A 27,900-nucleotide genomic window follows, 5' to 3' on the forward strand; every position below is an offset into this window, starting at 1 on the left:
TACATTTCAACTGTCACACCTTTCCAACTTCTTAGATGTGAAAAGGAACCAATATGAGCTCTCCATACCTCTAATCCGATTCCCATGTTGCCCACTAAGATGTTTTTTGGTAGTAGAGATAACGTCAGGTGAATCTATAATAACTTGCAAAAATTCGCGGAGCTTGGACAAAACGCTGCCAACTCGTTCTCTGACCGCAGCGCCCTCACTGCTGGCAATATAAGTGTACATAACACATATGCAGGTTGTGTTGATCAGCTTAATACTGAATATTTCATCCTGATTGGGTGTAGAACGAGATTGGATTGATACAAAATGCAACTTAAGTACTCAAGCTGAAAAATATATCCAAATAGTGATTTTTTACATTGTTGGCTTTAAATATTTAGCCATATGATAGTTGGAGGGGGATTTGAAAATTTTTGATAGTCTACAGGGACATTTGAAATGCTTTTGAGGGTATTGAGGGGGTCCAAGAAGAATTAAGATTCCAATCGCGATTTCTCAAGCCCGCCCCCAAGTATTTGTGAATGCAGCCTGATATCACTTTTTAATAACTTTGAAATTTACAAGCGTCCATGTGTGGTTTTAATACGATTAACTGTAACCATATTAAGACATAATTTTATTGTCGTGCCAATCCTAAGGCCATTCTGAAAAATCACACAAACTTAGGGTGAATCTTAAAGCCATAAAAGTTATCCTGTTATCGATAAAAAGTCAGTTGTTGATAAAAAGATATTCTTTGTCTTCGATTCACCATGTACTCAATAAGGAGCTATCCGTGACAAAACTATACGTGTACGTGACTCGCAGACTCGTCAACTCTTTTGTGAGACGAGAACACAAGCTTATCTCACTGCCAAAAATGTTCATAATTATGCCAAAATTTGGCTATTGATACACTGGGTATAAATGAGCTACCGAAACAACTTTTTCTTTTCACAAAAAATACGCAGTTTTGTTATTCAATCTCATGAAGTGTGAAGTGAATTCGTTTAACATTCGCTGAATTGAATATCATGAAAAATATTGAACATTAATTGGGTTCGTGATACTTAAACGATATTGGATGCATAATATGATAAATTTGAACTTACAGCAAGAAAACTGGTGGCTGTACATGTACATGTAGTATGCAAGAATAATAAGAGAGGGCAAAAAAACTCCGAAAACTCTTAAGTAGTGTTCTCAACAGGAAGTTTTTTGTCACTGTCTTTGTCATAAAATAGGGACTTCGTAATATATTTGCGATTTTAAATCTATGCATCATTATGGGTTTTTAATCACCGCCGGCAATTACCCAAACGTATGCCCATGTTTACTGATTTAAATATTCTAATTAGATAGCATGTGTCTCGGGGACAGATATTCGGACTGTCGAACTTTTAACAATGATCTTTTGGTCAACCACTTGTGGAGGCTCAGTTTGAAGCGCATGCGTGGGAATGGAGTGAAGAAAGTTTCCTCCGGTTTATTTTTGCAGAAATAGAAAATTGACCTTTTCCGATAGTGGGATGGCGACCTTTTTGAATTTTAAGTGTCGGCAAATGTTACACAATTTGTTTGTCTAGTACAAAAATTTTCAAGGAGTCCCTGATTTTCTTTTCACTGCATGAAAACGCAATAATACAGATTTATTCACATTAATGAGTTGTCTGTATTATAGTATAATACACGTGAATTCACATGAATCCACACATGAATACAGGCTTGCTGAATACAAAAACTGGATTCTTGACTGTATTCATCTGTATATGCACTCTTCAGCTATAATACAGACAATAATCCATGCTAATACGGTAAGTATTATCATGTTTTTATGCAGTGTTTTGAATGAGAATGGTTGAAAGTTTGCTGGAGGAAAGTTTGACAAGAGCGTAGGTCTTTTATTTTCGAGACGCGAACGTGCCTTGACATATTATCCCTGAAATTACAATGTAATAACGTTTTCAGATATCAAATAACAGATGAATTATGCTTTTCACAACTTCTTTTTAAAACATCACTTTTTAATTTTCTCTGAAATTACACACTACACTTGTTCACGATATATATATATATATATATATATATATATATATATATATATATATATATATATATATATTAATTTACATACGCTAAATATTCGTGCACAAAACTTCAAAGTATACCTACAAATTAAAGAAAGCGGAAGTCTCCGTACATAATCAAATTTGTGGTGAGAAATATTTTGCGCGCCGATTCTTGAAGACGTTATAAAACTTCCATATCTAGTGAAGAGAACGAGGGTATGAGGAGCAGTAACTTGATATTTCAAGGACACACTATAATTACAAGAATTTATGATTGAATAACATACAGGTCTGATAATTCGACTTATTTAATGATTTTACCCCAGGCAACCAATTTTCAAGTACAGATCATCTAGAAGAATGTAATAATCGAGAATCTCCTTTCTCTTGACCCTTTCACTTGTGAAATGAATTATATCATTCAAGGCTCTCCTGAAGGTTTTACTGAGACTTTGGGAGAAATATTTTCATAAATTTATATTCACCATTACAAAAACACACATTAAGAATATTCAAATCTTTCAAAAACAATCTCAGAATATCTACAAAAGAACGCCTTTTTCAAATGTGATTTATGCGAATTGAATAGGAAAATTTGACTACATATATTCGTAAAATATCTACCTTACAGAAATGTACACGGTAAGTATGTTGATCTGTTGGCATGGTAACTGAGGATTGTTATCTTCACTAGTACACCAAAGTAATACCGCGAGCGAATGAGCCCGTATATAATTTCAAGACTTATTCACAAATTTGGATTTGAAAACGGCAAAATATTACCCCTTTACGTGATCCCTCCGCTGTGTTACATGTTACTGAAAATTTGTATCTGCATTAACTAAATAACATAGTACATATTTTGTAATACTATATGGGGATACTAGTGTTATTTGAAATCTAGACCTAGATTTGAATTTTAGACCTCTGCTGCCTCCGCAATGGATCAAAAGCAATTACGAAAATGTTGTAAATGTTCCACTTACAAAGATATGTTGTTGCACTTGTTATTCGGATAACGGTAAATATGGGAGACGATATCATATTCAGATGACATATTCATGTGCGTTCAAGTTGTTTCATGCACGATACACTTTCTGCATGATTGAGTGATAATACTTCTAGTTGATGTCCATGGTACTATATGTATGTGTGCACACATAGCTCGCTTGCTCGCGGCAAGGTTAGGTGATGTCGCATTTAATTAAGTTTTATTTTCAATCTTGCTTCGTGTGTTCCATCGTAGTGGACATCTTGCGTTCCATGAAAATCGCTGTATCGACGACAGAGACACGAGTGGACGAATCACGTGTAGCATTGTCTGTGATTCTGATACGACAGATTTAAAAAAAATATGGTTTGGCATCGTTCATCGAAAAGAGATGGGTTTGACAGTCGCTTCATGATCATTTATATAACACAAACAACAAATCAGTAGAAATTGGAAATTGAAGCATGTGATATGTTCCATAATTTCTGGAAAAGTTTGCAGAACACTCTAAAGGTAGTGATAGAATATTAATCTAACATCTAGAATATTAATCTATATCAAAATCTAAAATCTCGTACCATCAAAAATATTAATTTAGCATGTATTTGTGTCTTAATATAGAGACACTAAACTGTTGCCCGCTGGCCCCGCCAACTATTATTCGTAAAGAATCCACGCCAATTAAGTATTCGTAACATGCCTGGTCTATACACGCGGGACGAAGCGAAGATTGAGATACCTATACACAGGGAGAAAATGATAGATAAGTGGCGTGGACGCATGGAGCCTTGTGATGTTCTGTTGTCAGAAGATGGCCGGAGTGTTGCTTTGTTGTGTAGAACAGAGTATCTTCCACAGTTCAGTTTCAAATTCCAGTCTTCCTCGCCTGTTTCTGTTCTCTGCTCTCAGCTACACGCTCTTCCTCCTTTATTGTCTCTCGACGCCACCCTTTTAAGAACTATTTTCCCTGTGTTTCTTTGCCAAACTGATATTTTTGATGGTGGGAAATTTGAGATTTTGGTCTAAAATAGTGAACCTTTGCCACTGTTAGATTAATATCATAACAGTAGTATCGGCAAGAACGACTTTTCACGAAGACAGAATTACAGATATTTATGTAGAATTTTGACTTCAGACCCGTATTGTCAGTCATAAGAAGGTAAGGCTTATGAAAAGAAAATCAAAAATGTACAAGTATTTCAAATATATCGACCGTCATGCCATAAATTGTTTCGATAGACATTGACTCGATCCCAGTTGGTTCACGAGTGGACATGTCCCAGTCCACAGACCTACAATGCTGTCTGCGAATCCATGGCATATTTACTCCAACAAATATACAAGTTTGCGCTTTCAAAAAAGAAATTCGAAAATAAATGAATGTGCCACGGATGTTCGCCGATACATTTTGAAATTTACGTTAAGTCACGTTTTTATCTGCAGACGAAGGAGACGCGCGAAGTTGAAGGAGTTTTGTCCTTTTTACGAGCACATTGTGTTCCTTATTTTCATTCATACACAAAGTGGACCGCAATACCAAGTATTTTTCTCTGGTTTTGGCTCGTTTATGAGTGTGCATTTCGCACTTGGTTATCCACTTAATGATTAAATATCTTCCAATTGAATTCCTTCTGTGATCGTCCATAAAATCATCACCATCACACCACCACCATCATCACCATCATCATCATCAACATCATTACCACCACCACCATTGTCGTCGTCATCATCTTCGTCATCATCTTTAGACATTCTTGAGGGAGTTTACGCTCACCTACAAGGCATTCTCCTCAACTTGCACGTTGGCGTTGACGTTGACGTTGTGGTGTTTGTTGTCGTTACCGTTTACGTGGGTGCCTGTCGTGCGGGTCGTGCTGGCTCGTCGCGATCGCTCCGATTTGCGCGTAAACGCCATCTGGAAAGCCCGCCTGTGATTCTGACTGCCGGCGTTGTACATTATGGGATTCAAACAGAAGTGAACGATAATGAGATACCAGGTAATATTTAGAACCATACCATAATTTCTGGGAGGAGGTATCCCATCAAACATCAATATGCCATGGTAGATCAGGACCACGGCTTTTGGACCCACAAGGACGAAGAACAGCGCCGCTATGGACATGCACAAGGTGACCACCCGCTTCTCCTCCTTGACGAACCCGTCCGGAAGTGCCCGTGCAAGACGAAGTTTTGTCATTTCCCTAGCGATGAGAGTGTAAAACAAGACGACAAAGAAGAGCGAGATAACTGCGACCGAAGTGAGCATGACGATGTACATCAGCTGAAGATGTTTCACGAGGCTGACCTTTGGTGCAAAAGCGGGGACCATTCTAATAGCGCTGACAAGGCCTGGAATACATCCGAACACCCAGCTCAGAAATAAAAAGAAGACTACTCTGAACTTTTGCCGCAGTTGTATCGACCTGTGTGGGTGGCAGATGGCTAGGTAACGCTCTAGACTGACCATACAGACCGATATGAGAGAGACACAGAGACAAGTGACCAGTAGGAAGAGGATGAGAACGGCCAGAGACACCAGCAGGACACGGGGGGTGTTCTGTCCCAAACTTGAAGTCATGGATTCCCAGAGTAGTGCCAACAGGGTGCTGATCAACATGCCAAAGTCAGCCAGGGCTAGGTTGACGAAATAGAAATTTGGTAGCGTTCTCATTGTCTTGATTCGGGAAACAACAAATAAAAACGATGAATTAGCGACGATGCCCAGGGCTACCAGTATCATAATGATCACGTGTTCCGGGTGAAGACCACTTCGGGGGGACGTCGTGCGGTAGGGCAGATGGGTGTCGTTGTATATAGCACTGAGGTTCCCTTCTTCCTGTAAGCCGTACGACGTCAGTAAAGTATCGTTCACGGAATCCATTGTAGTAGTTCGATGAGAGGGTACCTATGTTGGAAAAATACAAAAACAACGAGAAGAAGACTTAATTTTACGGTTTGGAGATAATGCATATAGTGCTTAGGTACATACCTTTTCCGAAAACATGGCAACTTAATAAGAAATACGTATCTTATCCGCAGCGATAAATTTCTTTGCTAAATTTCTCGCCCTCTCAAAGTCAAACTTCTTCCTCGATCAGCAGCCATTCACGTTTCTGAATGCAATGTCTTTCGCCATGTGTGACATATCTCCCTAACAGATCTACTGTACGTTCCGATAATTATAGATCTTAAGGGGCGGTCGGTAATATACGCAGAAACACAACCTATGTATACGTCATGTCTACACTGCAAATTCTTCTGGCTGGAAATTTAACCACTTGGTTTGTGTGTGGTTTGCGGGTGAACCAGTGTGTATATGTTTGAAATATTTCGGTTTGCCCGATACTTTTATAGGACGGGAGAGATTAAGAGCTCATTTCGTTTTGAGTGAATAAAAATCGCACAAGGATTTTCGTATTTCTGAACTTTACACATTGAAGTGTTTCTCCTTGCTTCTATGGAATGTTTATAGGAGGGAACTATCAAATATATGATAACACCATAGCACTACGTGACAAAGGAGTGACTGAAATAAGTTGCAAAATGAATCAATTGCAATGTGAAACACTTTGTCGCGATTTTATCTTTGGATTCAATACGATCTTAGCGTTCATCGAGAACAGAAAAACCACAAAGTACGGAAACAAAAAGGACAGAATAACCGAAAAATAAAGAAATGTGAATTGGGAAGTGACACGCTTTGCTTGCCGTTGAAATGTGTGAAATGTGTTCCATTACCTTTAAAAAGAATTCATGGTGAGACGAGTTTGATTAATGTGCAGTTTCGGTATTTCTCTGCAATCACTCTGACGTCATCTTTTCCATTTCGCATGGGCACTTTTAGTTTTAAAAGGAGGGAAGGGGTCTCAACTAAAACGAAGGAATCACGTGAGTCGTGCGTCAGCTTTTTCCTTCCCTATTACAGGCGATCAGCGAAAGGCACTTATCCCTGTTGGCAAGACTGTAATTTCTCCGTAGTTTATGATGAATATCGGGGCGACTTAAAATTGAGTTTAGTATTAATTATGCATTTTTGCTATATATTCCTAGAGAATTTAGTAGTAGTAGAAGTAGTAGTGATATTTTAAGAGTTGTTGACTTTCTTCATTAACACGTGAATCCTCTGTTATGTATAAACAATCTTTGCCCGGATCCTGACAGTTAAACCTCGGGAAGTAAATCACTCGAATAACATTTGCTTGGTGTATGCTAGAGCTATTTTGACCTTGCCCAGAAAACCCTCCTACAGTTGTACAGACAGGACAGTCACACATGTTGAAGTACTTTCCTCTGCGTCTGTGAAGAGCTGTCTGCAGCGACCGTACGTACACATGTTGTCACATACTGTCCCCGGGACATCCCTAGACTTCACAAGTTTCCACTCTACCCGCAACAGCCTCCTTCAGAACTACATGATAGCGCTAGCAAGTGTGCGCAATGTAATATGACATGTGACTTTTACGCCGCGTCCACAGCTCGTCAAACTCGACTCTGCGATTTGACTCGCATTCAAAATTAATCATGGTTCTTCAACGACTGGCCTAAGGGTAAATTCCACCCATCGCTGGATTCAGAGGAAATGAAATCACAAACTATGGCTGATTACTTCCTGGACAAATAAGATTACTGTCGTCAGGCACAATGAAGCCTTGAGCAAATCTTACGGGCTGCCACCCACAACTCCTGCACGTCCGTACACTCATCCTGGATTATTTTGTAATTTTGCCTGTGGTTACGCCGGGAGACATAATTAAAGACAGATTTCATAAGCCGCGACTGTGGCTACTTTACAGATTGTGTTTGGACATACAATTTTCCCTTTTCTTCATTATCTCATTTAAACTTTCAAATAACGCTTTCGGAACCTGTTGTGTTACAGTATTTCTGACATAATTGCGCACAAATGTTACTCTAGTATATATAAATTGTTCTATTTTACAATATATACGGACATGTTAATAACTGGACGTCACCAGCATGTGACTTTGCATAGAGAAACGTGACACATAAGTCAGATTGTAGTTGCCAGGAAGTTTTTCTTACTCCATAGAGGCTCTCTGTGTTCAGATATTTTAAGCATGTTTTTTTCCTTTAAGATGTTACGTTGAATCAAGACAGTTTCTTAAATGTTTACGCTATCCATGGCAGGATGGTTGCTCTAAGATTACCGCAGCCCTCTTTAAGGAGCTCATTCGGATGAAAGAAAATACATGATCAGATTTATTACACCTCAAGTATTATCCATAATTGTCATAAACGATCTCGCACTCTTGTACAGATAAAGAATTTATACCAGCTGGCTAACTAGTTCGATGGACAAGAAGCACAGAGTGTAAAGTAACACGCTGAGCACGCAATAGAATCAATCAATCAATCAATCAATCAATCAATCAATCAATCAATCAATCAATCAATCAATCAATCAATCAATCAATCAATCAATCAATCAATCAATCAATCAATCAATCAATCAATCAATCAATCTATCTATCTATCTATCTATCTATCTATCTATCTATCTATCTATCTATCTGTCTGTCTGTCTGTCTGTCTGTCTGTCTGTCTATATATCTGTCTGTCTGTCTGTTCGTCCGTCCGTCGTTCATCAGTCCGCCCGTCCGTCCGTCCATCCATCCATCCCATACATACATACATACATACATACATACATACATACATACATACATACATACATACATACATACATACATACATACATACATACATACAGACAGACAGACAGACAGACAGACAGACAGACAGACAGACAGACAGACTTGCATTCTTACAGGAATATACGTATTAATGTACCCACCATTCGTCAATCGATATTGATTAGGCAAAATCAGTTTATCACACGTTGCTTTACCCTTTCCATATGTTAGTACGCTATCTAAACATCTAACCATCATATTTATCAGCACCTGTATGTTAATAAACATATCATCCGTATATTGTGAGTATTGAAAATGTTACGGTCAGCCTAAGTGTTTATACGAGATAGAAAACAACGAGAATGAAAACGAAATATCGAAAATAAGACGTCTGTAAATAAATCAGACTTTGTCAGTTGTATTTAATTCGCCTTTCAAACAGAACTGAATTGTGAAAGAGAGACGTACATATTGTAAGACATTTTTCGATATAGAAGATATAATTGGGCGTACACTTCTTCTGATACCACTGGGCAAAATGCTTGATATACAACAATATATACACATATACTGATTCTGTACATGTGTCAAATACATTCAGTATACAGTACGTATGCTAATAAAATGCAAAACTACAGTGTACACTTAGTGTGCAAACATCTGCATTACGTATACTCATGATCTGCATAGAAATACGCTACGCATATCAACGTATTGGAATGTTCCATATACAAAGATATACGCTGCATATGCAATTAGTATTCTGTTCCATATACATCAATATACGTAAATATGCTAAGCGCATATCAAGCATTTTGTCTAGTGTAAGGTTTCTTTTTTATGAAGTAATGGGAGCCGAGTTTGCAAGACTAAGTTGAACTTTTCGGTTCAACGATGACTGTTTACGAAATCAAATGCCATTCCTTTGGTATGGAAGTAATCTCTATCAATTACGTACTTATTCCAATAAACTCGACCAAGCCGATCGAAGCCGAATAAATAAAGCCTTACCTGCATTTACTCTACTCTTTCATGTGCTTAATGGCAAACCTTACGAATTTTCTGTGGTATGACTCCAAAACATTTTTGTCTTCATTCGATTAATACGGCACGTGGCGTCGGAAGCCTACAGTATTCAACGGATTGTCTGCAGTGCTCAAACAATGGCCTTAAAAGTTAGGACTAGTACCAGTAATTCAAGGCAAAGTCACCATCCAAGTACCACGTGTATGTTAGTGACATGAGAAGATATTGTGTTATCCTACTGTGAGAATATTCTTTCTCTGCAAACTTGCCAGCTTGTACATGTAATCAATACCTCAAGCCCTATTATAAGTTGGCTGACATCATGATATCTTCACACGCTCAGGTTGCCAAATAAAGATCCCTTCAGTTAGATTCAAACGTCTGTGAAATATTGCAAAGAGCAATACCATCTCGTTTCAGTCTCTTTAAAGATAATGTTTCCTTGTCGAAACATTTTTGTGAGGTGCATTACAAAAACTTAAGAGGTAAGGGGCGGAGCTTCTTGTCAGTATTTCAAATACAATATATTAGGTCAGTTATGAGAAGAGGGTTATGTAAGTTAAGACTCTCTGAAGCGTTCAGGTTTTTGAAAATACTGTCTGCGTTTGTCTATCTCTCCAATAATTACATAAGGTGTCAGATGATCATGTTTATGAGTGAAATATAGAAACCTTCAAAGATTTTAGCTTAAAAGCTGCCGCTACTTTGCACGGGATAAAGAACGAATCGATATAGCTAAAGTATGCTTAAGTGCAATCGTGTGGGTAAAACGGACAGCAAAAATTAGATATCAAAAAAGACTAATAAAAAGCACAGTCGTTAGAAAGCGTACCTTACTGCCCATCCTTTTACGACATTGTTCTGTTCGCTTGAAATGTTTTCTTTCTTACATTTGTTATGTTTTGGTATATACTGAAATCTGCATGCAATATTATATATAATACATTTCATTTTAACTCAGATAACTGCATGTCTTTGAAAGTACTAGGTTTAATAAAATATGTTTTACTAGGTGCATTTAGAATCTATTATTATAACCTAAACAAAATTTGGTATATTCAAGATGCTTTTAAAGATTTTTTAAAGTATGGAAGCCCAAAAGAAAATACCTTCACGTGCTCATACGTTTGACCTGCGCCATCTAACCCTAACTGTTCGCAGATCATTTTTAACATCAATTCGTGATAGGAATAGAAACCTCCTCTCACATATCATCCACTTCTTTCATCCACAGACAATTTACAGACTGACTACGTAAACTATCTCGTTGAATTGAATCGGAACGAACATTAAAGCACGTTATTTAGGTTTGGCCGTGTGAACATGGCATCTTGCAGCTTTGGCAAAAAAACCCTTGCCTGTTAAGAGTCCAAACAGAAATCTATTAAAAAGCTTTTCACCAATTCAATACTGGTGTTCCTTCACACGATCAACGACGTAATTTTTAACTGTTTGAGGTGTTATGGTAACACTCCAGTATTTTGATTTGGATTAGATATCCAGTTGAATGACATCACGAACCAGTCAATTTTGCACTTCCTCAATAGAACTGACTGGCATAAGTAGACATGCATGAGAGAGAGAGAGAGAGAGAGAGAGAGAGAGAGAGAGAGAGAGAGAGAGAGAGAGAGAGAGAGAGAGAGAGAGAGAGAGAGAGAGAGAGAGAGAGAGAGAGAGAGAGAGAGAGAGAGAGAGAGAGAGAGAGAAGAGAGAGAGAGAGAGAGAGAGAGAGAGAGAGAGAGAGAGAGAGAGAGAGAGAGAGAGAGAGAGGAGAGAGAGAGAGAGAGAGAGAGAGAGAGAGAGAGAGAGAGAGACAGACAGACAGACAGACAGACAGAGGGGTGGAATCACCATGCATCAAAGAGTACCAGAGAAAGTGATAACCTTGAAATGGAAAATAGGCTTAGGAGATTCCTTTGCGCGATTATTGTATGAAAACCTGTGAAGATGTAATTTGCAGCATAACAAATATTTTGTATGATGATAATTTTATCACAACTTGAGGGAGCATCTTATCGTCCTATGAGAACACTTTGTTATATCTCTGGTATCTGCAAGTCGTATAATTATGCAGTCACGTGACAAACAGATAACGCGATTCACCGTTCGTCTCATTCAGAATAACTGGTTGCTGCAGGGTGAACACGTTTGATCACGATTATCATGCTTGGCGAGCATATGAGATCCGATTCACGTCGAACATTGACGGGTTACATCCTTTCAGACAGAGTTCACCTCAAAAGGAGATTTTCGAACGTTAAACTTCTCCGCCGGTCAACAACTTCTGTGAATGTATTGTAAAACCCCGTGGACAAAACAACTTTTCGCGGTCTTGTCTTGTGAAATCATAAATTTACCATTTTGCCTAATAGATGTGACATTCAGAATGGCGGTCACTTTAACAAATCGGGCGATGTTTCTCTTAGAGCGATGTTTCTCACACAACCGCATCCTGGAGTAATCTCTTTTAGAAATTTTTACTGAAGGGATCTTCAGCAGCACTCGGAATCTTCTTTAGACAAAATTACAGATAATCCTGATTAACTGTAATACCTATAAGATTCTGTAAAATTTAAATGTGCGATGTATATGTTGTAAATCGGGTTGGAACTTGAGAAACACTGGTACTGGGTCAACAAAATACATCAAAATGGCGGATGACATGAGTTTTCGAGAATTGCGGATCAAGCTGCAACACGGAGAATATACACCAGGTACAGAGAACGAGTGCAACCCAAGCATACAGTATTTGAGGGTACAATAATACCCGGTTAATATGCATTACGCAAAGAAGACATGACTGAGGGGTAATGAGTGCGAGGGTGTTTGAGCTGACAGATAGTTTTCCCACCGGACCACTCTTGCAAGCTTCAGCAGCTCGACTTTATTCGGCCACATTATCTGTGTTCAGTACAGTCTATAGGTGTGTGTAAATGGCTTTTGACATCAAGATGACAATTTAGAACAAAATGACTTTCTGACGCCGTTATCTTTAAATACCTGCAAAGCGGAATAGAACGGCTCCTAGGTGATCAGTTCTCTCATGTTGTAGCGAAATGAATTGAAACGAAAGTAGCTATATCGCACTTGGCTAGCTCTCCCTTGTCGCTGTTGGGTCACTATTGTGTCGTAAAATAGCAATACTGATAAAACGTTGCAATGTTACTTCAAGGCGACGTGTTGGTCCGGATTTCTAGACAGGCCAATAATTTGTATTTGCAAGTAATCTTTTACCAGCTGTCGCTGAAACTGAAAGCATGGACATATATTCTTTTCACAGTTCCACACAGTCTGGAAATTTTATATCTCCATTATTGAACAACCCAGCAAATGTCAAACAGATTGACATGAAATGATAAACTGCATGAAAATATACACCAATAGGACTCAGTATGTTTTTCCTTTGTGTAATTTTGTCTTTTATACCTAGGACCAAAAGAAATTTAACAGGCAAAACAATCAAAGCGCCTCATATTATTCAATGCCTCAACATAACAATGGCATACTTATCCCAGTAATGGTATCAGATTTGGAACAGTAAACGTGTATTTTCGTTATGGTACGAGTTGTGTGTTACAAAGCAATCAATAAATAAAGCTCACGACGTTTAATATGTTGAATCTAGTGGATGCAACGAACTCATCTGGGATAACGACTAAAACTTCAGTGATCATTTACTTGTTGTCGCTAAATCGAAACCTGCAGTGAGTTAAATATGTACAGACTTCAATGTACTTCATTTCAATTCAGAGAAGATACACGTCAGTGAATTTTTCTTCAGAGCATTTTTACTTGAGACCATGGATCTCTGCTCTTAAAATTTGTCGTGGTTTCTTATTTCCAGGGTGAAACCAGAACCGCCTAAATCAGAGTTTGAAGCCATTCAGGCACATTGCTCCTGGCGGGCCTTTGCAGCCGCAATTTTCTACCAATTACATTGAGATGTCGCAATGTGTCTTCCGAAGGGTGTAATTTTCCCATTACTGTCTAGGGGAAGGGAGAAAAATTCCATCGGAAAAATGAGGTCCAATATTACATTTCGAATCAGACTTCTGTTTCGCACATGTTGAGGTTCTCGCTAAGAACTTTACATGGTGTAGCGAGAGGACCCGGAATTAGGACCTTCTGCCTGAGAGCGCTGCATATAACCAGGCGAATGTCTGAGAGTCGATGTGGTCAATAACCGACATTGACTCATTGGAGCAAACGTCAGCCGCGCTGGGAAAGTGGTACGCCTAGTTCGCCTGATGATAACTTTCTGTTATTCCGCAAAAGAGAGCGTTATCGACCACGATTCGCTGGGATATAAAACATATTAAACATAGACGCCACACCCGTGTACAAAATGTGTCATCCTTGAAATGTCTTGCCGCCGCGTCAAGGCAAGAATAATGATATGTGTTTTCTTTGGAACAATACTCTTATAAAAAAAAGATAATGTCAGCATATCAGTGCAATTATCCAGACAGTCGAGTGCACGATATTTATTTCGTGTGAATTCAGATATCAGTTTCATATAGTCATATTTTAAGTAACTGAGCTTATTCTGTTATATGAGACATTCCGCCTATCATACTTTACGAGGAAAGAGGATTCACAGAAGATGAAGTGAAGGAATTATTCATAAATAATTTACCTTTGTCTTTTGCCAGACATTAAACAAAGCCCCTGAACAGCCCTCTAGGGGAATATTACTATTTTTCAAGAATGTATTTCACTCCTTTACACGTGTCCAGCTTATATGACATTAAATTTGAATTGCACCGAAGTCTAACGTAGTGAGAGGGTATCAACCAGTTAGCAGTTAGTTATACGTCCCGAAAGTGAAAGACTTGTCAGCTCAAACTTTCATCAAGGAAACTTTCAAGCACTTTCTCTCCAAAATCAAGAATAAAACTTGGGGTTCACCATGGAAATTTTGGTACCAGAGAAACAACTAACATTAAAGGGGCAAATACGAGCCTTATCTCCGATGAAATTGATTAACTGAACACGGCTTTCAATGCAGCGCAAAATACTAAAATAAGTTAACGGTCATTGTCAACAAGCGGCAATGCGAGAACGAAGGAATGAGGACTGCCGCTTTCAATTTATCAATATTTGAAATTCAAAATGGCCGCCATCTTTATGTTAACTCTATTGGACAAAACATGAAGTTCTGAAAGCAAGAAGGTGAATATACAATTTAGTCCAAGAGCTTCATCAAAACTCCCACAAAAACGATATTTCAAAAAATACTGTAAAAATTTGTGAATCATAATATTTGCCCTCGGGATGCATTCTATGTTCAGTTTAAAATTCCAGTGAAATATCATCATGTGACTTTCCCGCGTGAAATCTGCCAAATATTAAACAAAACACAGACAGCTATATACCACAGAAAAACTGTCTCGGCAATATAAATACATACATATATATATATATATATATATATATATATATATATATATATATATATATATATATATATATATACATATTATCGCGCTCTGCTTTTTGCATTGAGCACTGTAATTTCCCTCGAGGACATCTGTATACTTCGATATATATATATATATATATATATATATATATATATATATATATATATATATATATATATATTATATATATATATATATATATATATATATATATATATATGTGTGTGTGTGTGTGTGTATAATATAATATATAATTTTTTTCACACATAAACTCCTTTGTTGGCTATTTGGGGATTTAAAATAAATGTATTAGCATTTTCTTGGCTCCTCAGCAGTGTTGATCTGCTCAGACACCATAATCACCTTCCTTCAAGCCAGTGCTGAATTTCTGATGATATCAATAATTTCTTGACGTGATTGTCAGGAAATCTAGAAAGGTAAAATGTGTCTTGCGAGAGCTTTCCGAAAATATCTAATGATAAATTCTTTTTTACCGCTGTGACAACATCCCCTCGTCTGTTTCTCTCTCTCTCTCTCTCTCTCTCTCTCTCTCTCTCTCTCTCTCTCTCTCTCTCTCTCTCTCTCTCTCTCTCTCTCTCTCTCTCTCTCTCTCTCTCTCTCTTTAGACGATTGAATATTCGATTATAAATCTGAAACTGATTTTCAGTTGCTTCACAGGGCGTACAATGATAGAATTTTAAAGCGACCATCTTACATTTCCATGACCTTGGAGCCATCATATAAATTAGTTCAAAAAGAGAATGTGCAACTCCACAGGCACTTTATTGATTGGTATTTACACGTCCTCCATCTTTTATGCGATGTAAGCTATGATAAATTCGCAATTAGCCTTAAAGTTAATGCAGTATCTGCCAACCTACAGAAATGTCACACCGGAAAATAGTTGTGTTTTAGCATGGAAAAGGGCCTTTTCTGGAGAAAATGTTTAGCGTTCTGCACCTCCATTTATACTATGCCAGGCGTAATAGTTGATGACACAGAGAGTTCACAAGAATACGCCGCAATGCAAATAGCCAGTTGAGATAGACTATATAATGACAAAGGGAAAGTAATGCAGCGATATTTCGTTCCCTGCAATATAATTTTCGAGCCAATTTATGTCATGCCAATAAGTGAGAAAATTACAAAGCATTAAAACTGGCGCCTTTTATGGGAGATCAGTGAACAGATGTTAGAAATACCGGAGTTTGAGATAACATAGATTGATTTATTATGATCTCAAGATTTGAGATACCGCTGCGACCGTTTGTTGCCCGGGGGGGGACATCGCGCTGATGGAATAGCGTTGCAACAAATACGCAGTGACGACGGTTGTACAATTTAAACTTCTTTCCGAGAACATCTCTTTTATGTGCACTAATAACTGTAATAGTTGAATGAAAACAGTGAATGAATAGAAAGTGAACATCCACTTGTTAAGATTCCCAGTCTCTTGTATGTACACGCCAATGTTCTGGGTGCTCACTCGCTAAATTGCAGTATGTTTGACCTTCATCTGTATGTCGACATAAAACACCGGAAATATATCGAAAACCCAAATATGTACATCTTGTTGATTGTAAGCCTTATCATCGAAGCATCTCCAGTCGAACTTTAGAGATTTCCATCAAATCGATCGTAATCACATCTTACCCAGAAATAGATTTAAATTAATGTAAATCGCTGTCTTCCATAATCTAAGGTCCGTCTTTGCAGGACTATAAGAATAATTATTATTTGCATTCAACTGTCAATTCTGGAATGGCAAGTAAACCGTGATTTCTTCTTTCCAAATTACTGGGATGTTTTGAAACTCAGGTGACACACTGACACTCACACATCCATGCTCACAAACGTTCAGTAAGTATCACAAGGCTCTCTCAGACATCGAGGATAATCACCGTTTTCTATCTACATCATGATATCTTCTACATGCTTAATCTGTGCGCCTCAATGGGCAAAATTCTATGTACAGCGAGCAAGATAGCCTTTTTATTGTGGTAACATACTCCCTTGCAAATGAAACCGTCGGAGACAGCGTTGGATAAGCACACCGATGATGGAAGCAAGTCGGAGAAGCAGCTGATGCACTTCTTGATTTGGAAAGAGAAATGCTTTGCCTTGGACGCTTCGATCCAATCGATGAAGTGAAACCAACGTACTCAGAGAAATGTGTCTGTACAATATGATGGGTTTGATAACCCGAGAATTTGAATGACAAGTCGCAGGATTAAGCTTGTTGCATTAAATGGACCGTAATTATAGAAGTCTCGAGCTTGCAAATTGAAAACATACGCGTAATGCTTTTAATGTCTGTAGGTAAGGCTAAGCGTCAGCGTAGGCGTGGTTCGTAAAATTGGGCTGCACACATCTTTCGTCCATCCGACACGCTGCTATGGTGACAGGCCGTTCAAGCAAAAAAGCCCTAATCTTGCTACTACTCCATTGGGAGACGCAGTTACGCAAACCTATAGCAAAATATAGCACAATGCAGCGAAGCTTTGGTCGTGATTCTAACACGAATTTTTGCTCTGAAGTGCTTTGTTGGTACTTCACGCGTTATAGAAATCTTCACGGTCGAAATGATTATCTCGATACATGTTGGGGGAAAAAGGAATTGTACAATGCCTACATTAGGTTTTTCTAAATATAGTTAGCAACGTGAAATATCAGAGTTGTGAGAAAATGAGGAACGATCAATGATACTGAGTTGAAAAATAGATTTTGTGTGATGATTCGCCTTTTTAACTGATTGCAAAGGAAACCAACGGAAGTACATTGTCCGTTCAAACGTTTAAACAAGCGAAATAGGGGAACATTATTGTTATTTATCGAAAAAAGTCACTTGTTGACATTTCGACGTTGGGCTATTACCTACAAAATGCCTTGAAGGGGTATATGATAAACCCTCATAGGCAGCATTCATATATCAAAATCGAGTACACTGCATGTATCTAATTCAAAGTCTTTGGCATGTGGAACATATTTAGTTGGATAAATCCACTTCATAAACTGTAAGAGCTTCTGCGTTAAAGTCCAAGCGTCACAGATTCAAAAACTTATACGAGGTTCTCATATGTAACAACATCATAAATTAAACGGCTTTTATAGTGACCTGATGTCCTACCGTATTATTCGTCAAAGTTAACAGCACTCTCGTGAATTTTAGACTTGGAAGTTATGTTTGTGATGACTGAACTACATGTACTATAACGTGATATAAGGAAGGCAGATCAGAGGCATTACAGCACATCAAGGGTCAAGAGCTGTAACTTTCGGGACGGACCTTATATGTGTATTTTGGTTTTGATTAAAGCCCCAATAGCTGCAAATGTGCAACAAATTAATCTGAAAATATCCCGTTTTCTACGAGTTTTTTTGAATAAGACCCATTAAAGATTGAATAAGTGTATAACACCGTCATAAGTGTCGAAAGTGGCATGTAAATTCAAACGTTTTAACATCATTTTAGATTTCCTGCCATTTTCAAAAACTAATCATGTGACAAAGAAAATAAAGATTACTACAACAAAATGTTGACAACCGTATGCTGTACATTCAAGTAATCGGCATTATGCTTGTTCCTTTTATGATCACAACATGTATGTACAGGAAATACTACATTTTTTGTACTTTTCTGTGGGGCGCCATTTTATGATTGCGGCACCTGTTTATTATTTAACCCGTTGAAACACGTATAGGCATGGTCAAAATCAGCGAGAAGTGATACTTCTATCCGAGTCCTTCAGTTAGCACATTAACACAAACCAACTGTGGTTTGAAAATAAAATCATGAAAATAATGCATAAAATTCGCAGCTATTGGGGCTTCAAGAGATACTTTACACACCAGCAATGTGAATGTTATCACCAATAAAATGATGTACATTGTATCTATTTTCCAATATACAGATAGAATAATCAATAAACGGTTGTGCGAATTATTGATTTCATATCTAAAACACTGTGACTCCAAATCGAATTACGACAGAAAGACCGTTCGCAAATGTCACAAACTACCAATACCTTTCGCTTAGATACGCATACCTCTAAAGGAAGATAAAATGTGCTGAACACCTCGATATAACACTCACATTTTTTACAAGGAGCAGTTTTCTAATACGGATACCATGCGGACTATTTTGCAAAGGAAAGAATAATGTGATACAGACTAGTATTTGCAGTAAGAAGTCGGCATTATTAGATAAAGGCCAACACTTGTATGCTACGCGTACGTTGAACGCTCAGTCCCGGAAACACGCAAAGAGTACCAATGGTAATTTGAGAATCGACCCTTGCAAATACTGAAACGGTTAACGTTTAATTAGCATTGTGAATTACTGTATAGGTGAATGGAAATATGGAATCCATAATATTATGTGGGTGTCACGATTCAGCTTCCATGACAGGAGAGAGTAAGGGAAGAAGCTGGGACAGATCTTCATACACATGCAGTCGTATGGAACCTCGACCTCGATCTGCAATGAATTGTTCCCATACAAATACTAGAGAGTATTTAGCCTAATATGCGTTTAAACGGTCAGCAGTTACAGGTAAGCGTTATGCCACCCGTTCGGAAAGCAATCGATGGTGAAGGATCAATATTCTTGTGTTCCGTAGTTTGATCACGAAGCGACCTTACTCCTACCCTTGGATTATAGATTACACAAGTGACCTTCGGTTGAACATGCGTTATTGATCTAAAATAAAACATGCATACAACGTTTTCTTGGTGTCAAAACGATACAGCGAATATTATTACACCTTCAATACTCGGATCGTATTATTGGATATATGTATCACAATAAACAGCCCTCGGAGGTGCCTTTTTGCTAATTCTTGCACACGTTTATACACAAAATACGAAAATGATCAAGGTCGAGCAGGTACTGCACTTGCTAACACGCAAATCGATATTGGGATGTAGAATTCTTTAAAGTTATCCGGTAGAGGTGACCATCAATCAAATAGGTTGTCATTTTGAAAGGCATGCAGAAATCACGAATGCATTATTCAGTTACTCATAACATCACTATATGGTTTGCATTGCGCGACGGAATCGCAACGGAATAAAATTAAATGAAACCAGAAAGATATAATTTTTAATATCGAGAGGGGATACTAGTTAATTTTTAGTGTTATACAACAACAGTGATGTTTCCACTTGTTGCCCGTTTGCCTTACAATCCGCGTGTATGTGACTGTGCCCTCTTTTGGAAAAAAGGCTCAGTCATGCGTGTATATATTACGCATTGATTCGTGATGCGATCGAGAGAGCATTGTATATAGGGCGTGTAGATCTCTTTTGAAACATCGATACATACTTAATCATTAGTTAATGTGGGCCGTAAACCCGACTTAAGAAACTCGTAAAGCCTTGTTTTAATAATTCCTTTCTGTCTGAACGACTCATGCATGGGAATGATCATGGCATAAAAACATACAGATGTTTTTAAAAATTTATGTGTTTCCGAGTATTGGCGGGTAGTATGATCATTCTCAAGGATGATAAAAGTTCAATCAATCTTGTCACTTGACAAACATCATTTATTTATCTCTGCTCTATGGCAATGTATGTACTGTTGTCAAAAGCATGCAAGTGATTACTTAGCTTTAGAGGAGTGGCAATGTTTTTTGAAAAAAAAATGGAAAAGGGATTTTAAAACAACAAAATTGAGGTAGCATGATTGACGCACAATTTTTTTGTATTCCATCAAAAATGTCATCCGTGACGTAATTGCACAAAATTGATTTATACCGAGTCGCTTAATTACTATAATCTTAAGATGAATAATAAATCTTAGCGGGTTGGTATCTGTAACTTATAGGTTTTCAGTACAAAACGCTTAAGTAGATGGTATATTCAATGATAAATTTTACACCACTTCCACAACTGTAGCTATCGCTTCCCAGAGTAACTAAAATGTCACAAGCTCATTCTGGGCCTCGGTTCGTAGGAACAGGAGGTCACGTGACGAGAAAACAGTATACACATATTGACTGGCCACGAGGGCAACATCGCACGTGTGCTGCCCGAGGTTCTGAGAGTCGATAACAGTATGTTTCACGAGGTCGTAGGTCTAGGGAAATAGACTGTTTTGGGGCACTCTAAGGCCCGAAGGAAGGCAAATACATATTGCTACCCGAATAAGGCCATTCAATATGTGTTTTGTAACACACTCCATCCAACTTTCTCACTGAAAAATCAATGCGCATGTCTGTGTGATATGTATTTCACATTCCTGAACAAAAATATATCAAAATCTCAATTTTGACCAAAACATGAGTTACGCCTTTCTTGCATTGGGCCATCGAGCTGCTCACTGGCTTGAAAAAGTGATGCCAGATTGTATTTTTCAAAGACTTTTCCCCCCATGGAAATAGCCTCTGTAAAAATCACCCAGTCACGTAACCGTAAGCTGCACAGTGTGTCGTGGGTAATTTTGACACGAACGGAACGGAGCATGAGCACGTGGAGTGTTATAAAACACACACTTGTCTTCATTCGGACCATAGCGCCCGTCTATTACCTTGGCGTTGCCTTGACTGAAACACCAATGATAGCTGCGGCATCTAGAAATAACAATGTATTTCTGATAGCGTCTACAGTACGGCCTCTGGAAATGGCGATGTATTTCTGTTAAATGCACATTTCCTTGGGATAATTAACGAGTGTTATATAGGAGTCATGGCTAGATAATAGGTGGTCGATATTCTAGTGGGAAGCATGGCATGCGTGTACACCTGCCAAACCCGTTGTGTTTTGAACAAGGCAAAGTAGAGACCTCTCGGCAGCGTTGAGCGATTTGACATAGAATCTGAATTTCATAATCGTTTGAGCTCTATTAAGCAAACGTATTTTTGCCCTAATGTAGTGTGCGCCTCGAAAGTGAAATAATTAGACTTTTACTCAAACTTCCACGTTGAAACTTTCAACTATTCTTACCAAATCGGGAATAAAAGTAAGGGGCCATCGTGCAAAGTTTGCTTCTAGAGAAACCAATTACGTAACTTTTACTGACATTTTTAAGTTCAAAATGGCCGGCATCCCTGCGATGAATATATGGGGGCGGGGGGAATAACATTTTCGATTTTCAAAAACAAACAAACAAAAAATCAGACAGTGAAATGTTTTCTAACTCCAAGAGCTTTAAAATGTACCTCGACTATCAGAGAAGTATTTGAAAAAAGTGATTGTCCGATATCTGTCCCCGAGACGAAGTCTACATTAAGAGACATGATTATTAGCAAGTACTTGTCCTTCAACTTGACTTATTCATGTTAATTGAAAGGCTATTAATAGTCTTTAAGAACCACGTTAAACGAGAACACATACATCACTAAAGATAAATTGGGTAATTTCACTTCAGTCTGTATAGAGTGCAATTTTTAAATGAGTTCTGTAATTCATGTGGGCAGCAGGTTTACCGTGAAAATTGTCTAACGGGAAGTTCGATAAATTCCCGCAAATATACATTAACTCCTTTTAGAGGTGTAGTATGATTACGAGGAATATGAAAGATGTAGTCAGTTCAGGATATGTAATACATTGTAAAGCGTAACGCTACCAGGTAATACAAGAGAGCTGCTAGTGGTTGTTTAGTAAGACGTAAATGATATGCCACAATGAAACATTTTGGAATTTGTCACAGGATTTATGCATATAAACAGGAAAAAAGCCCCTACTCAAATTGACTGACAGATAGTCTCTGTGATATACTGCTATCCTTATGTAGTTTAGGGAACGTACATGCGCTCGCTGTCGCTCATGCAAATATAACCTCTCTCGTGCAATATTCAGGTAATAAACCACACCCAGCGACGGTGTACCACGAGATTTTGACCAGTTCACGACATAAAAGTTTCTTTCAAATTGGAATCATACACATGAGAATCGTTGAACATACGACTTTTATATGTTAAATAGGTTGGACAAACAAAGTTTATGCATTGTCGGTTGAACTTATAATTTAACTACATTACGCATTATAATTGGATACAAGTGATGGTTGGAATATATTTTGCCGATCATGTTTTGTTCAAATCGCAAAATTAGGATACCGTCATTAACAGCATCCGCCATGTGTTCAAAGAGGTTATGTTTATGCCTATACCGATCTTGTCAACAGAGAATTATCCCTTACCTCCTGCATTAGACGTTCCGTACAATTAAAGGAAATGAAATGGAAAGAATGCTGACAGGACACGCCCTGCCTACCGCATTACCTAAAATTCGATGCATATGCGGCAAAAGAGAGCCATCCGCGTAAGCTTTACTCTAAAGTTCTTGAGAAGCCGACGTGAGATGACTGCACCTCTTAAATCAGGAATCTCGCAAAGCACCTGGTTGACGTTAACGAGAGTTCTGGCGAAATAAACAGTTTTTTTTTTCAAACGAGGGATAATGTCTGTCAGCGTAATGAGAGAGTGTATTGAAGGAAGAGTAGTAAAGCGAGTTGGAGGATAACATATGCCCACGGGCAGAAAGTGATTTTGTGTATTGATACACCCTTATTGACGAAATCTATTAACCTTACAGACCAAGGGGATCTTTTGTCAAACATTATCTATTAAGATGCTAATTTTTAAACAGAATCCAGAAACATCGGCGTTATCAGGGACTCTCTGACAAATTCGAGGCTTTAGGTGTTTATCACACTTCTCTTTCGAACCAGACATTACACTACACTTCGGGCATTATATCGTTAGGTATTTATTTGGCACGCTGGTTTGTATAAAGTATACGGGATACGTGAAGAAATAAGCTAGTTTTTTCTGTGTGACTTTGATGCCCTGGTTTGGGAAACAACCAAGTGTCCAGGTCTTTCTTACAACATACATGTACTTGACAAAACTGAATGTGAGCTGGTCGAGACATATTATTATCGTGACGCCATTGCCCATGGCGTCATCAAACTTCGATTCCTTGTACTTGTAGTTGAAAGAACATGTACATTTAATAATACCAATCGACATATAGCAAACTAGCTTAAGGACAATAGAAAAATGTCAATGTAAATGAAATTCCGATGTCGGTACAGGCATGTACCGTCGTCCTTCTCCTCTGAACACATTATGTGTCAAGTTATCTACTATCTCTATTAAAATTTATGCTCTTGGATGTATATATATATATATATATATATATATATATATATATATAATATATATATATATATATAAAGATTTACATGTATAATGTATATGGTTTTTCTATCCTCAATATGCCTTTCCGAAAACGTTATAAAGTTTTCAAGGAGTTAATTTGAATACCATCTGGTAATAAATCTTTGGACAATCTTACATAGTGTTTTGCAGATTATATGCTAAAATGTGTGGAGTTTCGAATTCCTTCCATTACCAGGCAGCTGTACACTACAGGAACGCAAAGTGGAGTACAAGGAAGTGCCTTACGGAAAAGAATAAGGAAGTGCTTTACGGAAGAGAATTCAGCGCACCGAGTACTACGATTCGATCCACAACGAAATGAAACACAGAACAGAAAGACTTTGGCACACCAGAGTACGATTTGATCAACAAAAAGTGAACCAACGCAATCTTTTTGGTTTGATATTTAGTTGCCTACTATGGAAAGGAAGCTAACACTGACCCCGGGTCCAAAAATCTTAGTCGTAGCCACGTATTTACAAAATCAAGCAATGGACGAACAAAGAACAAGTCACGAAAAGACAAAACGGAAGAAAACAAACACAATGTCAGATTTTGAATCCTCGATAATTAATGTCCAATTCTCCAAACTCGATGCACCCCTGGTATGTTTTTCAATATAACACGATTGGAACTAATTTGAGAAAATAGGAAATTGTATATTGGCTTTCTACTTAATCAGCAAATTTAGGCCCATTTCCTTTTTTGCAATTCACTTGCTTTTGTGAGTTGTTTGTAATATTACAACTTTCAGCCATAGGGCACCTAACACTTTTGATAAATTTGAACACTTAAAAGATCCTATTCTCCCAAATAAGTTTCAATCGTGTTATATCCAGGATTGTGTTTTGACACGATGGTCCTCCGAGCAGAAGGTCGTACCTCGTTTGTACTCGTCCCCACAAGCTAAAAACGAAACAAATTCAAGGAAAAGAAACAAACAAGCGAAAATCGGGTTTTGATATCAAACGAATCGCCACTTGTTCGTCATTCCTATACTCACCACGACAGCTTTGGTCAACGTGACTGAACGTGACATTACTTTGCCTCTCACGTTGTTTTTACAATGACTTACCGACTTGTGATCAAGTCAATATCTGTGACGTATCTTTGTTAATCGATGTCAACTTTGGTTTCATCTATCACATAGGAGAGCCGTCAAGTGCTTGGAAAAAGTATAATTCTGGCCTTCAAGCATATGCATTCAACAGGCATTTATCGATTCGATGACCCTAAATGATTGTAAGGTTCGCTGATTTTACATTAAGCCATTGCAGCTGCTGTATAACACCATGTCATATTAGCAATGCATAGGTTGGCAAAATCGATTAATTCTGTCAACTGAGATAGAATCATTTCATGAAACTCTGTTACAGTACACAGAGTGAGCACAATTGCCGAGCCACGTCTTCCTGTCTGGTACTGCATGCAGGAAAATCGCCATATATATTACAACTATTTATCCGCTCCGCCAACTGTACGTCAAATTAAGCATCCCTCCCTCCACCCCATCTATATCCATCCATCCATCCATCCATCCATCCATTCATACATCTATCCATGTATTCATTCATTTTCTTCGGGCAGCTTTGTTCCGAGACACGGAAATACAGTAGATGATTCTACACGATACAAAATGGATGAGTGACACATCCATGAAATTTCTAAGCAAAAGGACAAATATTGCTATCAGGAAGGGATGTTTACCACGGCATTAGTGGAGCAACACTTTTCAAGAGAAGGCCTGCAAACACGCAATATTGTACCAACGTCCTCTAATTAACCGATTTTATGTGGACATCAAATAGGCGTGAATAACGCTCCAACTAAAATGTACTTTTAGCATATGATTCCCATATATAAATGCTATTTAAAAAAATGATTCCAGATCCGCTGCGACATGCTTTCGACATTGTATGGCGATGCATTGAATTTCTAACGTATCAATTGTTACAAAGTGTGGTGAGTCAGCTCATGTTTCACAGAGCTCGTCTGACTATATACAGGTCGATGAAATCTACATGGCAGAATTTTAACTGCCATATAAATCGAACCTGTCGAGCACGGCACATGAACAAAATCTGTTCTTTACTGTTCAGAAACAAGAAACTCATGGAACCACATGCTAGACTCAGATAATGTATGGGTTAATGTTTTAGCTTACTCGGATCGGTTGCTACATACGTACTGTGGCACGAAGTGGTTGCAGTACGTACCTGCACCATATAGTCATGTGTCATTTACTGCCAGATTCAAGCGTATGTCGAGCGCAGTAAAATGTCCCCAACGTATATATATATATATATATATATATATATATATATATATATATATATATATATATATATATATATATAATATATATATATATATATATATATATATATATATATATATATATATATATATATATATAAATATATATATATATATTAATTGGCATAGCAAATACTTGACATCTTGCCCATTTGTGAGAAACACTCACCATACATTTATATCTGAACGACTGTCCATTTGATATCAAAACTGGGAGTAATACCATGCACTTACCAATATGCCATATGTCATATACAGGAGTTCTTCAGTGCACTCTCTCGGTTGAGTGTTTGTGCCACAACTGACGAATCTCATGAACGAACTCAACGGTGATCAGCAGAATGACTGATACCCGGATTTTGAGCGTCACAGTCGTTTGACGTGCACGATTTTGAGTGGGTTTGGCTTGAAAGTAACTCGCCTCATAAAGGTGTTTGTCCCATTCTCTCTCACGTCACATGGATTCCGTGCATTATCGACTCACGACCCTGCATTATTCAAGGAGTCATGCCATGGCCATGTCTGCGGAAATTTCAAAAGGCTTCCGGATAGTGTGAAGCAAGGGGCGATGGGGAGAGACAGACCGTCAAAGTCATCATTAAAATGGCGAACAGCTGTGTCGAATTACGCTTGATCAACAGGTAATAATTGATAAAAAAGCAGAAAGGGATTGGCTATCAATGAACAGCAGCTGTGGCTAATGCTGTACGAGGTAAACAGCTCACTTTGGTGTCACCCGGTCATGTTTAAGTGGGAAGCTAGGCATTAACAAAAAAGGCTTCAATGGGCCAACGAAGCGCTTGTACGTGAAACTCGGCGCCGGGCAAACGATCATTTTCTGTGTGGGACTTACCTTCTATCGTAAGTGATGTTGAGAGACCGTCAGGTATACCTGGCTCTCAAAGAGCAGACATCACATTTCCTTTCTCTGCCTGTCGAGGAGGCCTAAGAACTTCCGACTCAAAAATATGGTAAATTTTAGTTTGCGACTTTGCATCGTCAGAATTTTAATGAATTGTTCCCGAGAGCATAATTAATTTTTTTTCCGTTGTAAACCTTTCTCAACCATGTTTCACAGCTAGTGAAATAATGACATATGTAAAATTGTATGTGACTCGAATGGGAGTATCTGCCATTGCAAGTTCAATCGTGTCGACAAGGCTATAACTTGTTAAAACTTTAATAATTAAACCAATTCGAAGGCACGCACGTATTTCCGACGGACAGAAAATATTCTATTCTTCGTTTTGTTTTCGAACTGATCTG

General features: G+C 38.1%; 1 protein-coding gene across 1 annotated transcript; it reads right to left on the reverse strand.

Annotated features, from left to right (window-relative positions):
• Positions 1-2,347: 2,347 nt before the first annotated feature.
• Positions 2,348-27,194, reverse strand: LOC139134878 (kappa-type opioid receptor-like). Its single transcript, XM_070701956.1, has 2 exons — positions 26,869-27,194; positions 2,348-5,953 (listed from the first exon to the last, which is right to left on the reverse strand). The coding sequence occupies exons 1-2, from the start codon at positions 26,947-26,949 to the stop codon at positions 4,823-4,825; spliced, it is 1,212 nt and encodes a 403-aa protein (XP_070558057.1). The 5' UTR covers positions 26,950-27,194; the 3' UTR covers positions 2,348-4,822.
• Positions 27,195-27,900: the final 706 nt, after the last annotated feature.

Source organism: Ptychodera flava, chromosome 6 (genome assembly GCF_041260155.1).
Source record: "Ptychodera flava strain L36383 chromosome 6, AS_Pfla_20210202, whole genome shotgun sequence".
NCBI classification, from domain to species: Eukaryota; Metazoa; Hemichordata; class Enteropneusta; family Ptychoderidae; genus Ptychodera; species Ptychodera flava.

Bases quoted from the DNA above. Each gene is read 5' to 3' on its own strand.
- LOC139134878 (XM_070701956.1), bottom strand. From the start codon at position 26,949: ATGAGATTCGTCAGTTGTGGCACAAACACTCAACCGAGAGAGTGCACT. The intron at 5,954-26,868 runs GTAAGTGCATGG...TTTCCAACATAG, and splicing joins ATATGACATATGGCATATTG to GTACCCTCTCATCGAACTAC.